Source organism: Helicoverpa zea, chromosome 13 (assembly GCF_022581195.2).
Source record: "Helicoverpa zea isolate HzStark_Cry1AcR chromosome 13, ilHelZeax1.1, whole genome shotgun sequence".
Classification (NCBI taxonomy): domain Eukaryota; kingdom Metazoa; phylum Arthropoda; class Insecta; order Lepidoptera; family Noctuidae; genus Helicoverpa; species Helicoverpa zea.
This window is the reverse complement of record NC_061464.1, coordinates 11,677,102-11,694,658: the sequence shown is the minus strand read 5'-3', so window position 1 is coordinate 11,694,658 and position 17,557 is coordinate 11,677,102. Positions and strand designations below refer to the sequence as shown.

Below are 17,557 nucleotides of genomic sequence, written 5' to 3'. Positions count from 1 at the left end.
GGAGTGCTGGACGGACAGACAGAGCAACCTATTTATTGTACCGACATCACTATTAAACCAGAGATTATAAGGATTAAACCAGAAAGTGTAATACAATATTTCGATGTTTATTCAGACAAACCGTTGCTCCGTGTAAGCACTCAGGTAGGTATATTTATTCCTCTATTCTCAACTTCATCGAAATAAGCCCTGTAGGTTTTCTGATAATTCCTTTTTACCAGCAGAAAGAAAAGACGTAGGCGTAGGTATAATCTATACATATAATAAATCTGTAGAAAAGTAATTTTTGTACATTGAAGAAATTGACAAAAAAAATAGCCAGCATGTTAAAGGATAACTAACAGAACCCATTTCCATCATTTTTGTCATTTTTGTCTGTTTGTCTGTTTATCTGTTTGTTTGTTCGGGATTCACGTAAAATCTACGAATTAAATGCAGACAATGCTTATATACAAAAAATCTACGTAACTTGGGGTATTACTTAGATTTTGTTTCATCGAAATCGATTCACTCTATCAAAAGATATGATTAATTTTGTGAATTCAAGATGTAAAATATTACGACACGCAATCTATTTGTCAAAACTGTACATTTGAATGTTGTACTTATATTAGTTGATCGGCCTATTATTAATCTTAACACAGAAAATCACACCTTTATAAGTAACTTCGGAAGAAAAAAAAATATGACAAATTGTTATGATGTTTAGCCAAGGTTAAAGTAGCTCCATCTATGGTAAATAAAATCATCAACTTTGTCAAAGGAGCGAGGTGGTAAATGACAATATTACCATACATTCTTTATAGAGGATTATTATTTCAACAGATGGAGTTGTGTATTTTCCGTAATTCACCATATTTTAACACGTAGTGTAATTTTTCGATAGACATTTCAATAGTGTTTGTCAGTTTGCCGTGCCACATCAAAATCCAACTATAATTATTACCTTGATGAAAAGAAAATTAATAGTTCTCAGCCAAATTTAAAACGGTGCCATCTAAATTATTTTTTGAACATTATGTCAAAAATGATGACTTTAGTGGAACAATTAATTATCATTTAAAGTTACAGATGGGGTTCATATCAGGATTTTTTCATAAACATAGTTTAGCTTATCTTCCACTAATGTGGTGGCCTTAAAACAAATTACTTTGAGTGAGTAGTATTAAGTAGACCTTAATTATTTTTTCTGATGCAAAATATGTAAACTTAATCCTAGAAGAAATGAGGATCTATCTCTAGCAAGCGCTGCTAAGCGTGAGGAAGGTAATGTAGGATTCTGTAGCTTTAAAAACAAGCCCAGATACAAAGTGCAGATAAGAAATGCTTTATGCATCTGAAAACGTACAAATTACGCGCCGCATACCAGAGACATGCTTACTTTCAACTTCTGATCGCAAATACACTGTTCACGATTACGAACAGTCTCAGTAAGACCCGAGCCAAGTCTAAAAAAACACCTTTTATATAAAACTACGTTTGATGTCATTCAATCACAAAAGCAGAATTGTTCTCTGTTGCAAATCCTATCCACCTATATCCTATCCTAATCCAGCATGCATTGCAGGTGTGCATTGCACAAAAACCAATGGTATCCTATTCGAGAAGTCAAAAGAGTCGGCCTGCCAACGTCAGCTTCTGCGCTAAGCAAGTGTTCTTAATAGTACCATCAGAATTACATTCATCGTTGAATGAGGTGAATAAATTTTCAGAAACCACAATAACAGTAGGAGCCAAAGCGTATGATCGCTTCATAGAGCTCTGATTGGCCCCAGGTGACCAAGTCAGGTCTGATTTGTTCGTTCATCAGATCTTTGAAAGTGTTTCGGTGGATACTTACTGTCGTCCTGTTTACGTGTGACACAAAATATGGTATATAAACGTCCTCCGCAAGAGCGAAATTTTCCCGGTGTGCGGTAGTGACGCACAGTATACAACATTTATGTTTCTTTTGATTTGCTGGCTCCACCAAGAAATGACAAATTGCGAGCGTACATTCTGAAAATCTTGGCAAAACTGCAGGTTTCAAGTACGAACACATGAAGTGGACTGTCACAGATACGTACATTTTGCCTATTCGTGAACTAATGCAAACATTTCGGTGGAGTCCCGGCTTAGGCCTCCCCCACATTAGGCGTGCGCGATCCTCGGGCGTGTGAGTAACGCGGGCGCCGCACGTGCGTCGCGAGCGCGTTGCGTGAGCGTCACGTTTTGCTGCCCTGCGGCGGCGGCGCTGGCAGCGCGCTCGCGGCGCGCACGCGCCGCTCTCCTTGACGTTTAACTGCTAAGGCGTTTAGCGGGCGGCGGGGATAGCGGGCGAAGGGGTAAGAACGCAACTCGAGCGCCGCGTGCTCGCCGCGAGCGCGTCGCTTGCACTTTTCACACATGCCGCTGAGCAGCAAAACGCGACGTTCACGCAGCGCGCTCGCGACGCCCGCGCTACTCACACGCCCGAGGATCACGCACGCCTAATGTGGGGTCAGCCTTACCATGAGTAAGTGAAACTATCCTACCCTATGCGCCTGCTGATGATGATGACTCATTTTATCATCCATCCAGCTATTCCCCAACTATGTTGGTGTTGGCTTCCAGTCACCGAATCTGTTTGAGTACCAATATTTTGCTTGGAGCGACTACCTATCTACAATCCAGTCAACTACACAAGACGATATCCATATTATGGTAAGACTGACAGACTTTCTGGCTTCTGATTAGTCGCAGCAGCTGCAGAAAATGTACAAATGACAGCTTTGTCAGACTCAAAGCATGTAGACATAGATTATAGCTGTTTCCTGTGAAAATTACTTACGCACCATACGTAATAATTTTCCAAATTGGCTGAACAACGACACAAACTTTACTTCTTTTGTTTAGATAAATGGTCACATCCACAACACAACCTTGATCAATGAATCTATGCGACTGCTAAGTGCTAATCCTAATTATACTGTCACGTGAAAGAATGCACCTACGGGATAAGTAGTATTTTGACGATTCTATATTGCCCACGCAGACGAAGTTGCGGGCAACAGCTAGTATCGAATAAGAACAATACGAATTTATCAGTGTATTTTAAATTATTGTCGGAATATGAAATTGGTCCTTACACAATAAAATCTTGCTGAGACATAATGAAGTCTACTTAGTATGCAGGACCGAGGCCTTGTTTATTGCAAGTGTACATAACGTTTTAACATTTCAATAAGGAAAATATACCAGAGAAAAAATATGATTTATTTCGGTACAGGATTTAAAATTCTTACTAGTAACTCTGTGTCTGAAAAAGAAACACGGTCTATGGAAATTGCTGATGTTCTAATAGCAGATTATCAGTTACGGCGGCTGTTCTTATGTAAGGAGATTAACCAACTGTGCAGGACATATTATAGTGCACAAGCATTTGCGCAGACACAGGTGCACTCACTATTCCTTCGCTCTCATAACCCGATGAGACGGTAATCTGACACGACCGGTGAGGGATCTATCAAAATAAGGATGAAATGTTTATTCAGTACAATCAAATGAAATCTTAAAGTAAAATTTTGCTTTAAAAAATCTCAACAGTCCTTTTATTAAACCAATCAAAAATAAAGTTTAATTGAACACCAAACCTACACTAAACTAAACCGAACTCCTCCCGAATCATGTTTTTCAATCTCTTAAATGTTCGTTCAGTAAAATCTTGTTCGTTAAAGAGCTGTCCGATCTCCATACTGTAATTAAGTAGGTACATAGTCCTTTGACACGGCGGATGTACGGACCGGAGCCGGACCGGACCGACAACGGTACGAAACGCCCCTTTGTATCAAAGGATTAACGAGGTACTTTTCTTGATGACTGGTCTTTTGTGGCATTTTGAGTCATTATTGCAATGATTGGGAATTTCAAACCCGTTTTTCTGCAGTAATTGATGGAATGAGGGTATCATTGATATAATGGGAAAACAGATTAACGAATTTAAGCCATCCCTAAAAACAAAATGAAAGAAACGTAAGGCATACAAAAGTAAATCAGCGGCGTTCAAAACGGAGCTTTAAACGTCATAGAATCATATTTAAATCATAGATTGCAATGCGTAGACATCAACGGTGTCAAATCTTCAGGCCTACCAGTTCAATTAGGCGTGCCGCAGGGTTCTATTCTAGGTCCTTTCTTATTCTTAGTGTATATAAATGATTTACCATTCCATTTGAAAAATATATGTGATGTAGTATTATTTGCAGATGATACATCTCTCATTTTCAAAGTTGATAGGAATAGACAGCAATTTGATGACGTGAACAATGCACTCTCCTTAGTTACGCACTGGTTTACAGCAAATAATTTAGTTCTTAATGCTAAAAAAACCAAATGTGTTAAGTTCACCTTGCCTAATGTAAAACACTTAGGACCTAAGATTATCCTAAATAATGAAGTTCTTGAAACTGTGAAGTCAACAGTGTTTCTGGGAATAACAGTTGATGCAAAGCTACAGTGGGGCTCACATATATCTAGCCTCGCGGGTAGACTTAGTTCTGCTGCCTACGCCGTCAGAAAAGTAAGACAATTCACTGACGTAGACACAGCTCGACTAGTCTATTTTAGTTATTTTCATTGCGTTATGTCCTACGGTATTCTACTGTGGGGCAAAGCTGCAGATATAGAAAACATTTTCGTATTACAGAAACGAGCTGTTCGTGCAATATATAAGTTAGGTAGCAAGCATTCCTTAAGGGAACTTTTTAAAGAAATAGGTATCCTTACTGTGGCATCGCAATTCATCCTTGCTAACATATTATACATTAGGCAGAATATTCATCACTACACCAAGAAAAGTGATGTCCACAGTATCAACACTAGGAACAAGCATAAACTGTGCGTACCCATTCACAGGCTTCACAAGGTACATGGAACATTTATGGGGCTTGGTATTCGATTTTATAATAAACTTCCTCAGTCGTTTTTAGAATTGCCTTTTGATAAATTTAAAGTGCAGATCAAATCTATCCTGTCGAAGAAAGCTTATTATACAGTTAATGACTACATAAACGATAAAAATAGTTGGTCCTCATGTTAAACACTGGACAGCTTCAAAAGTTATCATTATGAGTTGATGTGATTTATATTATTTTATACGTGACATTTTTTTATTTTATGTATACTGACTAATTACCATCATCGTTCTGTTTTTACGATGAGTTGTTCCTTAATTTTGTAAATGGTCTACTAGCGACTGCGAATCTATTAGTATTAACTGTTTTCTTGTAGTGTAGCTGCAAGTCGTCATGCTCCCTTTGACGGTATTGCTTGCGGTAGCGTCGGTGGTCGGGTTGCCTCCCTCCCTCAAAAATGTGCGAGGGGGGCGATGGCTGATCCTCGCGTTATGCTCGTGAACGGGTGCTGCTTGTGGTACCAGGTCGTCTTGCTGACTACATATTTGTACACCCGTAATATACCTAATGTATATGATTTTGGTTTGAACGGTAGTCCTAGTTCACCGTTTTCATTGTTTATGTTGTTATTTTATTTTTTCATAAAAACTCTTTGACATGTCGGTGGGTGCACTCTAAACTATATCTATCTTCACTGAATGGAGGCTTTATATTTTTTTATATTTTTCACTCTTTTTTTAATAGATTTATTTTGTAACTGCTTGAGTAATAGGTATGGGTAAGGTGTGTACTAGCCAACATGATTAACTATTTGAATTGATTTTATATACAAATTTATGTACACAATGTTGTATAGTGATATTTAAATATTTGTATACGGTTCTTCAAACCATACAGACAGAATTGTGTTGCTGGGGAGTTTGTTCCACCACTTCTTCTTCCCAGCAAAAACACATAGGAAGTGGTGAAGGGCGGGCGTTTTGGGGGCTGTCTTTTGTATTGACGTTCGAAAAGTGCTGATTTTCAGCCTACTTTGAATAAATGACTTTTGATTTTGATTTTGATTTTGAAACGGTGTCTAAAATAAAATAAACATTAAAAATACAAACATCCAAATTGAGAACCTTCTTTTTGGGAAGGCGATGAAAACTTTCGGGATATCTTAATTCCACTAGTTACTTAGGGCTAATGCATATTCTACCTAAATTTTAACAATGCTGTTTTTGGCATCAAAATTAGGAAGCCGCCGTAAACACGAAAATAAAAACACCTCCGCAGCTAAAGCCTAACAAAAGACATAAAAAACAAGTAAAAAAACTAATTAAAAGTCAAGTTGCTCTGAAATTCAATTGAATCAGACTTTTATTTTTTATTTTCATTTGATTTGAAGTCGCCGTCTAATTGCTGGGTGTTCTGTACGTCTTCTACAGCCACAACTTTCATTATTAAATGCTAATTAATTAAAATAAAGAAGGAAATGTTTGCCTCATGGTGGGCCGTGGTACTATTTTGAAATAAGGTTGCAGTAAGGTCAAGATGTTGTGCTCTGAACTCTGAAAGCAAGAAATATTGTGAAATACCAGACCCCCACAAATATCGACAGATAAAAATGAAGATCGATTTAGTGCTATTACCGTCATAATTAGTATTTCTAGGAACAATGAAGTTGTTAAAATACGCCCAAGCGTCATATAAACCCATCTAAGTATGCCTAACCAGCCACTGAAACTGTTAGTTACGAAAATACGAAACTTACATCGGTCAATATTCATTTCCAGTACAACAATCGTAACTATGAAGTTTATATTCTGCATATTCCGGCACGAGTTCAAACATTATGAAAGTTATTCTTCTATAGAATAATTAAGTGCAAGAGTTTCTTTGTAGTCGTCATGTTATCCGCTGTTAGTTAACTCAGCTTATTTTAACATAGATTTTCTTACAACAACTACTTTTGCTGACTTATTTTTAGATAGTTCTGTAGTTCTATTGTTAGAATGTTGTAGTTTTAATTAGGTTAAGACCAACTATTCTGTAATATCTTTTCATAAGATTTTTCACTAATAGGTTGATTGTTACATCCTTTTAGGTAATAGTGACAGATGTTTTAAAATTAGCTTTGCCTTCCTTCGAAAAACTCATACTATGCTAACATACATAACATAACCATTCGTTTTCACAGCCTAGCAATATTGGTTTAACGTAAAAAAGACATAAAAATCTAGTGTTCCGATGTTCTCAATAGAGTTTGGTCTAAAATTTAATCTGTGCCAAAAATATCTGCCATGTAGGGTAAGGCCGTTTGTCACTGCTCTATGGCTCGAAATTTGAAAATAGAACGCGCCACGCATGTCAATTGCGTCAAAACTTAGGGTTCCGTAGGCGGCCGAGGTGTAAATATATTCAAATGCAGGTTCGTAGCTTGTCGGTGACATTTGAACATACGCTAATCTTGTTACTCAACAGTACTGAAACTCTAGTCGCAATTTAAGTTTCTTTGCGCCAATATTCTGTATTGTAAGCTTGGTTCTACTATAAGAAAAAACTTGTAACACTTATTTATGTATTTTTTTCACTTGTCAGTATTTATTTGGTCAGATGAACATACCAGGTTTACTATGAATATTTTTTTATTACATATTTTACTACTCAGCCTTAAGGGTATTGTGATCATAGACCACACCACAGTATAAAGTATCTACCTATATTTAAATAAAATGTATAACATGTTATGTAAATATGATAACGCCAAAACGCGTCACAATTTTGTCTCGTTAACGAGAGTGGAGGTGGCCACGATTAAATTAGAGTACTTTTTTACCCGTCCAAATAAACGCTGGCTATTTAATTTACCTTACACAAATTGACAGAAGTCAAATTCAATTTTTGTATGTACCCATGTGTGGGTGGTCACGATTTCAGTTAATTTTATGAGGAACACCCTTTTTTAGTAACTAAGTATTTTAGAATGCGGCTAAATTGATATGACATTTTGTAATATTGACGTTAAATAGCGCTAATCCAATTAGCCTACTTCAGTAAACAGTTTTGACTTTAACTTAACATACGCATTTGAGAAACTTCTTGTTAGGTATTTTTCCTGAGTATTTAGGCACTCACGAAAGAAAAACTGCGATCTACTTGTGATGATACATTTATTCCTTAACCCTATGACAAAATTAACTTATTATAACGTAAAGTCCCTATATTTATATGCTGTCTGTACTTAAAAATGTTTTGAACTCGGGATTTTTGTTAAGCAATTCTATTTTTCCCTTTGGTGTCGTCGGGAAGGGATTTGTGGAGCAAGTGAGAATAAGCCATTTATACAAATATACGGAACAATACTTAATAATTAAACCTATCCTTGCAGTTTGACATTCGCGTCATTTATGCAACAATGTTCGTTTGATTCGGGGGTCCTTTGTTTGATTCCCGAGTGAGACAACAAGTCGACCCTACACTATGAAATTAATGAATACTACAAGAAACTTGGCCAAACACTGCGAAGGCATTTTGATTTTGAAATTTAATTTTAAACAACTTTGACTTTGGTCTTGTTTAGAAACTAGATAACAATTAAGATGATTGTTTTGAAAGTTGGTCAATGAGAGATATTCTATTGTGCCAATTATTATTCCAATAGTTAAGTTTTAAGACTTCGTACTAAATAATTTACAGCAATAACAAAAATATTGTGTGGATCACATTCACTTTCAGAGTTACCGAAGTATGTAGTAAATAGGTAACACAAGCGATTACCTGACATTTAAGTTTTTTGAGCTTTCTGTACAATTTCACAATATTTTGGGGTTTTCAAGATCAATATTTTGGTAGATTTCAAAATCTTAAAACGGTTTGAACTTACAACTCAATAAGGTATTATTTCTAACTTGTAAGATAAAGTCAACAATAACTCCCACGCGTATATTTCTAAAATTATCTCAATTAAAACTGAACAAAGATTATTAAAAGTAAGTATATTTTATCAATTTGAATCGGAACATCGTTTTCATTTTATTGTTCATTTAACTTTTAATTGTATCCACAATCCTTTGACCCGAAGTGTCCGGAAACTTATTGAAAGGTCTATTCCGAACGGATTCTGGGTTTTTTCGATCAAGGATTAATTCTAAAACCCAAAGGAATGGTAGGTACCGTCTGATCGGTATAGTTTGTGGTTTATTGACAATGAATAAAGCCTAAACTGGCTTCAGGCAATAAAAGTTGTGTGGTCCCTTAATCGTATCACTGTAAATACCTCGTATACCTCAGATTTCTATAACGTATCTATTTATTTATTTATTGCAAAATATATACTGTTACAGACATGCATCCTTATTTAACTTGAAACTAGATAATTGACTAAATAATTATATATATGTTACAGCCGAAGTAAATCTGGATATTATATTCGCTTCAATCCCCTTCCTTCGCTCCGCTATCCCCCGCTTACCCATTGATATCTTAAATATACATTTCCGATTACTATTTAGGAAATGTGTCTAATGTAATATATTTCACACATTTCCGGGCAGTTTTAGGAATGACATAGATTTCCTAGGAATTGCATACAATGACGGATTACATACATTTCCGTACACATATATATTATTTATCCGTTGTAATGCGATTAAAGATTGCTGAATAACATGGCTCCATATACATTATGTCTTTGAATCTTAAATGGCAAAACGAAAAGATAGTTTATAGAATTCCACATAAAGACAACTATAGTAAAATAAATACATTTATTTTACCTAGATTTTACCGCTACTGTATTGTCTAGATTTTCTCAGAGCTAAACGTTAAAAGCATCCGTTCTAGCAAACATAAAAATAGTGTTTTCTAGTTACGCGGCAAGTCTTGTCACTACTCGCTGTGTCTGTATGTAATATTTACTAAGCTCAACAGTTGGTTTGTTTGTTGAGTGTCTTAAAAATAAAAAATTTGAATATTTTTTTTATTAGGGTGCGTCTACACGGTGCATGTAGCTGGAGCAAGTTAACACGCGCAAGTGACAAGAGCACGCGGGTGGGTATTTTGCTTTGGTACATGCGCGAGACGCTGGGCCCGCCCGTTTTTTTTAAATGCATGTACCTAACCTGCGCGTGTGCCTCAACATGCACAAGCTACTTGCTTGCACTGTGTAGATGCACCCTAAAATATAAAAACATGCGAATTGAGAACCTCGTTTTGAGAAGTCGGTAAAAAAAAACAATCAAAGCTCTTTAATCTGACTGCTTAAACGTTCAGAGACGTAACACAAGAGGATAGGAACTACAGGCAAGTGAAACAGCGAGAAAAATCTAGTGTTATAATGTACAGCAAAAGAAATATATTATTCAAAACGTAATGTGATAATCCCGGATTACTTCTTATACAGGGGGCGGCTAAGTAATCATACCAGGTGGAAACGTCAAAAATGTAAGCACTCATATTTTTGTATGTGCTCTCAAATATAATGAAACCGTGATTATGTAGTATTCGTATTAAAAAATGAGGTGAAAATCTCTTTTGGAGAGTGATAATTAAATATTTGAAAGGCTTCTAAGTTGCTAAGATTTCTTTGCCAAATTAATTTGTGTTATTACATTTCAGAATTTGGGTGTTTTTAACACCACTGTGTAAGTAGGTAAAGTTTGAACGAGTAGTACTATATTTAGTAAATTCTTTTATTTGGAATTCCTCAGAAGTACTTCAGAGCTTAGATTTGTACAGTGACGGCTGTAGTGAAAAAATAACTAGAAAAATAAAATTCTGCTTCAGCGGAAAGCGCACTTTTTCATTCAAGGAAAACTGTCGGAACTAAAATAAACTATTATTTTTTATAGTAAATGCTTTGTAAAACAAATAATACTCGTTTATGGTAATATGGCACAAAAAATGTGATATTTTAAGGAAGTGCCTCTCTTTGCACTTAGTGTACCCGTACACTGCAGACTAAACAGTCGGCCGATAGTTGAACCATCATCATCTCCCGAGCCTTTTTCCAACTATGTTGGGGTCGGCTTCCAGTCTAACCGGACGCAGCTGAGTACCAGTGTTTTACAAGGAGCGACTGCCTATCTGACCTCCTCAATCCGGGCGAACCCGGGCGACGGTTGAACCAAGGGTCGAGTATTTTTATTTAAACAAAAGCTTCATTCCAATACACCGATATTCCGATACAGCTAAATACCTGATAATTGTAATGTGCATAATAACATCCATCTGCATACTGATTTATGAGCCCAAACAAACTATCGGCCGACTAAAAGTTTGCAGTAAGTCTTTTACAGTAATGCCGCAAAAAATCGTAATATTTTAAGACAGTACTACTCTTTGCACTTAACCCGACAAAGTGCATGGTACTTTCAGGAAGGGCAAGAAATGTTTTTGCATTCACTATGATAAATGATACCCTTTTATTAGTGACAGGTTGTACCCTGTACATATTGTAAGTTAACATTGTGTGTAGGTAAGTTTTTTGCCGACATAAAAAATCCTCAAGGAAGTTTTCGAAAAATATTTTCAGTGCTATATTCAGGTTATTTATGCAACTGAATAAAACTATGTTCGGTAATTAAGTTTCGCCTAAAGTCCACCGTCATCGCACTTGCTATAGCTTAACTTTTGCATTTGTAATATTTAAAGGATAAATATGATGGACCCTATCCATTATATCTATTACTCTGCATTTAAATAAAACGTCCCCAATTAATAACAATTACCGTAATATACTGTTTTACATAATATCTTAATATCTGCCTGAAAACGAGCTTTCGAGTTATTTGCTGACCCTTTCTATTTTAAGCTACCTTAATATTCACCTTATTTAGAGTAATTATTTCCAAAAAGCCCAAAAAATAACGTTTGCGGTCCTCATACATATTTGCCTCCTTGGTCTAGTAAGCCTTGGGTTCGATTCCCGGGTCGGGCCGAAATCGCTTTGGTTTGAAACTTACACAAAGCGGTCTGGAATTTGGTGATTGATACGCCCGTGCATCGGAGAGCACGTTTTTGGTCCTGTACCTGATCTCTCTCCGGTCATGTCGGATTTCCGTCGGGCTATGAGAGTGAAGGAATAGAGTCCACTATAAGTTCTGCGCAGCTGGCTGATTTCTATAGAGAGAATATCCACAGTGGCTAACAGAGAAACTCACTTTTGTCTGACTGTAAGCCAGTTAATGTCGTTTACTGTTCATAAAAAATAAAATAAAAAACAACAATATTTATTTAAACCCACACATACGCAAATGAAAAGTTAAATACAAAGTGACCATTCGTTTTATATGGGCAATAATTCTTTATCAGTAGCGAACAGACCTCTCAGTTAAATAACTGCTTCACATATAGTTAAACCTTGAATATATCAAGTTAATTATGTAAAGGATTAACAGCTAAGCACTGAAATAATTAGTGTGTTTACTTGTTGGGGGTAATTTTATGAAATAATGTGCAATCTTTATAGATACATTCGCGGTTTATCGTAGTTTTATCCTTTTTATATGCTCTTATGTATTAAAACTGACATTATGTCCTTTTTTTCAGGTAAAGGTTATATTTCATCATATTAGTTCCACCATTTCTTATTTAGTGAAAGCGTTAAACATAAATGCACATTATCCTTACATAATTCAAATTGCGAAATAAACTGGCTGTATTTGACGCCAAAACTGCTAAATAGATCTGAATGTTTGGTACACAGAAAGTCTAGCACCTGATAAAGGATATACTTACCTACGCTACTTTTTATTCGGGCGGAGAAAGAAGCTTCTTCGCGTGGCGTGTGGAACCGCGGAGCACACCTAGCAAAGTGTAATCTTTATAGAGTTATAAGTCGTTTTATCGACGTTATGATCCAGAACTATTTGATGCACCCTGTTATGGATAAGAACTGTCATATTAAGACCTTCTCCAAAGTTAAATCGATCTAGTGATTCCTGAGATTAGCGCATTCAAACAAACAAACTCTTCAGCTTTTATAGAATAGATTGGACATCAATGTCTATTTATAGTTAAGTATGGAGTTTGTAGCTCGTTATTTCGCAAAGCAATGCAAAATCGTTTTGGAATGAGCAAATAAGTACCTACTAAGACATCAAACTTCAAATAATTGGCACGCTTTGACAATATTCAAATTCCATCCAAATTGTCTATTAAATTGTAAGAAATTCTTTGAATTGTAACGAATAACAATTGTAAATATTATTTCGATTTAGAATATTATTTGGTAAAGCTAATGCTATCCTAGCGATTGTTTAGATAAATATCAATTCATTGATTAGTTTAATTTTATACCTTCAATTTTTTAAGATATCTATTTTAGTTATAAGTATCTTCTTGAGTAGGTACTAGAAGGTAGAAATACCACTGTACCTATGCTTGGCCTATGTCTACGTTATTTGCTATGCCCTTACGATGATCTGTTTCATTTTATTCAGCCACAATATACTTATCAAGGTACTTATTAAGTACTTGCAGCAGCCGCTGTGTCGGATAGACGGATTCAAAAACTTTCTAGATATGTGGGCTATACCTAGTACTGAAAAAAAATCGAATGGCTCATTTGAGATTAGCGCATTCAAAAAACAAACAGCTTGCCTTTTAATATTAGTGTAGATTTTCCTTTTCATATTCAAATCTGCATACTCGTTTTTCGGTAGGCAATGAAATGAGAGCCAGGTTTCGAACCGGGTACTTTGGTTATTTTTGTGATAGAGGGTAAAATAAATAAACAATCGCAGATGCAATTTCTCTATTATTTGTATAATTTGATTTTAATTTGTATAATCCTTTATGGTTATATTCAAAACAACATTATGAAGTCTTACAATAATGTTTAATTACTTAATTTAATTAGTTTTATTTCTAACTGTAGAGCTACGATGCAAAAAGTAATAAAATTTGAATGATAATTATTTATTGACTAAATAGAAGTCTAAAAAAGTAATCTTAACTCAAAAGTTTTACAAAAAATATACATTTGGCAATCAGGAGAAAATTAGGACTAAATACGAAAGTAGAAAGATTTTTGCGAGACTAAATCATGAATATGTAAAATATATATTTACATATTAATGTGTTACTTTAGTAATTCCGTTTTACGCGTAAATAGGAATATTTTTCGGATGAATTACAGCAAAATTGTTCGTAAATAATTTCGAAAAATATACAAATTAAATAATTATGATTCAAAGGTCGTTCTCGAGGAAATTAAAACACTTTTAAGACTTCATTATTTATTTAACAACATAGATGCGAGTTTAAGCTTATACTATGTCTTACTTCGCGATCGTAACTCCACACTCTCTATAACATACAAAGAAAATAATGTTTTACACAAATTGCTATACTATACATATTATTCATAACAATAATAATTTACAAAAGAATAAGTAAATAAAAATAGTCTATAAACCAATATAAATGAATAAAACATCAATTAATACATAATTTTTTAAAAATAATTGAACTGTCCAAAAACATCATAAAAATACATTCTCTTTTCGAATCACACTTTCTAATACATTTTTATAATATTCGAAATGTCTAAATTATTTGAAGTATGCAGTCAAAAATCTTATTATTATTAATTAACTGTTTTTGTATGAAAATTTACGTGGAAATGTACAAATAAAGTTTAAAAGAGAAAAACCCACATAATAAAGTAAAAACATAACATCTTTGAGATTTCCTTGTGAAAACTGGCTGGATTTTTCACATGAAAATCTGCGAAAAGGTGAGGTAGTATTAATAACAATTATAAAATATTTATCTAGAGTCTAAAGAATAAATTAATCTTTGGTACAAGAAACATTGCTCCCACGCAAATTCCCAATAGCGATATCACTTAACCATAAAATAACAAAATTATTTAAACGTCAAAATAATTGTCGCTATCGTCGGCCGAAACGTCATCTCCCGACCGCTTGCCCAGGCCGAAACTGAAACGATGCATATCCCTCTCCCTCTTGCCCAGGCCGAAGTTGAATTTGCTGTATCGCTTGCCCAAGCCAAAGTTGTAGCTCCTAGCCCGCTTGCCCAGTCCGAAGTTGTACATGGGTAGTCGTTTTCCTAGGCCGAAGTCGTATGCCCGAGCTCGCTTCTCTTCGGAGGTTTCGTCGTCAGCGAAGCGTTTGCCGAGGCCGAAACTGTAGGGGCGTGCGCGCTTCTCTGGGTATGCTGTGAACAAAATGAATGGTATTAATATTTGGATAATTTCTTTAAATGTTTTGCACTTTCTATATGACCAAATTTCGTTCTTGTATCCTTTCTGATTCAAATCTTAATTCTTTGTCTCAAAAGTATATTTTATTGAATCATATATTATAAGTGTCCAAGTATTACCTGCGTCATCATACTGGTCGAACAGCTCAGCTAAGGCAGCCTGGTCGAGGTCGCTGGTGGTGAGTTGCTGTTCATCATTAGACTGGTCTTCGTCTACAGAGCGCTTGCCCAGGCCGAAGGAGTAGGGCCTAGACCTGTGGGAAGGATGAAAGGATAGACGGTTAGAAAAGGCGTTCCTGTTTTTAAATTTGCATGAAGTCAGAAACAGTAAAGATTGCAGTTGAGATGCAGTGTTTTATAAAAAGTAAATAATGTCGAAAAATGAAAAAAAAAAATTGAATTACATATTTAAGATATCGAGAACTGTTACAGCCTTTTTATCGTTCCACTGTTGGGCACAGGCGTTAAAAAAGTCGTGGTGGCCTAGTGGGCAAAGAACCAACCTCTCGAGTATGAGGGCGCGGGTTCGATTCCAGGTCAGGCAAGTACCAATGCAACTTTTCTAAGTTTGTATGTACTTTCTAAGTATATCTTAGACACCAATGACTGTGTTTCGGATGGCACGTTAAACTGTAGGTCCCGGCTGTCATTGAACATCCTTGGCAGTCGTTACGGGTAGTCAGAAGCTAGTAAGTCTGACACCAGTCTAACCAAGGGGTATCGAGTTGCCCGGGTAACTGGGTTGAGGAGGTCAGATAGGCAGTCGCTTCGTGTAAAGCACTGGTACTCAGCTGAATCCGGTTAGACTGGAAGCCGACCCCAACATAGTTTGGGAAAAGGCTCGGAGGATGATGATGATGTTGGGCACAGGCCTCTTCTCACACATATCAAGAACATAGTGTCAAAAACAAAGCTTACCTCTTGCCCAATCCGAAGTTATAAACCGGGAGTCGTTTGTACTCCGACACGTAGCTATAAGCGCGCTTGCCCAGCCCGAAGTCGTAGTGGGGTGATCTCTTCGCCAGGGGGGCTACGTGGTCACTGTGGGGCTCAGCCTCGTGGGGCTGCAGGTCGTGGGGTTCAGCCTCGTTTTGCATCCGCTCGGGGGCGCAGAGAGCCGCACCGAGCACGAGGAAGCAGACGGGTAGTGAGGAGTACAGCATTCTGTAACAAGGAGATTTTTTTTTTGAGAAATTGCTTGATGGTGGGGCATATTTTGTGCGTTAAGTGGGAATTTAGATCTAAGTAAAAGTTGTAATTAGGGATGGTAATGATGCTTATTATACTAGCACTTTTTAGCTACTTAGTTTTATGCCTAAAAAAGAAGTAGTGATAAGTAAATTGCCGAAGCAGTAATTAAACAGTAGAAAACTTCTTGCAAAAGAAAATACTTTAAAATTCACATTGATATTTTGTTTTCATGAAGTAAATCCGCATTAGGTATATAGTTCACACTGATATTTTGTTTAATTCGGCAATTAGTAAATCCACATTTTATAGTTTCGACAATCGGTTAACACTAGTCAAGAAAAAAAAAAACAGATTTATTAGTAAGTCATACTCAAGTTAGGCATACGGATTCTCAGAAAAAGGTTTTGCAAGTTCTATCAACTTTGCTTAAAACAACAAACTAATGATTGAGTTCAGTAAAAACTTGTGCTAAGTTTATTGCTAAACCATGTTCGGTAACAGAAGTAATTTATGACGTAACTTTCTTTAGTGCTTTTTGTATTGTGGCCAAGTTCAAAATAGCTAAGATTACCTGGTTTTATAAGAACAGTAGGCATGTGTTGGAGATAATTTAAAGTATAGAGGTAAATATACAAAATCTAAAATAAAGTATTTTTCTTGTTGTGTTAACGCTACTAAAATCTGTACTAATATTACAAAGCAGTATTTTTTTTGTTAGTTTGAACACGTTAATCTTAGAAACTGCTGTTTCAATTTGAAAAACTCTTTTGGTGTTAGCCCCTCGAGATTATCGAGGACGGCTATACCTACTATAGGGTACTTATAGGGATTACCCAAATGCGCGAAGTAGTTCCTTGAAGACGCGGGTGAAACCGCGAGTGGAAGCTAATTTGTGAATATATACGTACTTTTCTTACTAATTCCATCAAATTCCCGGTATCCATTTCCCAATCTTCTAACTTACAATGAACTCACTTAGTGACATACAACGGTAACTCTTGGACCAAAGTAAAAAGTGTAAGTCAATTGGTTAACTACAAACTTGTCTCGACGTTTACTGCAGAACATGCGAGAACTCTAATCTCTGACACGATACAAAATAATTGCAGAACTCTAACTGATAATATAGAAGATACTTGAATGCATGTTCATAATTTTTTGCTAAAAGTTCGCCTGTTCGAACTAAACAACCATCAAGGACGAGAAGAGCGAGGGAAACAGTTCAGGATCTGTAGCTTTACACTACCTGTTGGATTATGTAGATGACCGGTCAATTCATCATT

At 36.0% G+C, this 17,557-nt stretch overlaps 1 protein-coding gene across 1 annotated transcript in view; it reads right to left on the bottom strand.

Annotated features, from left to right (window-relative positions):
* Positions 1 to 14,078: 14,078 nt before the first annotated feature.
* Positions 14,079 to 17,557, bottom strand: part of LOC124635977 (helicostatins) — a 61,208-nt gene continuing 57,729 nt past the window's right edge. Inside the window, exons 2-4 of the mRNA XM_047171937.1 lie at positions 16,002 to 16,247; positions 15,204 to 15,337; positions 14,079 to 15,038 (exon numbers count right to left, since the gene is read on the bottom strand). Of these exons, the coding sequence (XP_047027893.1) occupies positions 14,731 to 15,038; positions 15,204 to 15,337; positions 16,002 to 16,246 (687 nt within the window). The 5' untranslated portion in view covers position 16,247 and the 3' untranslated portion in view covers positions 14,079 to 14,730. The remainder of the gene's footprint in view (positions 15,039 to 15,203; positions 15,338 to 16,001; positions 16,248 to 17,557) is intronic.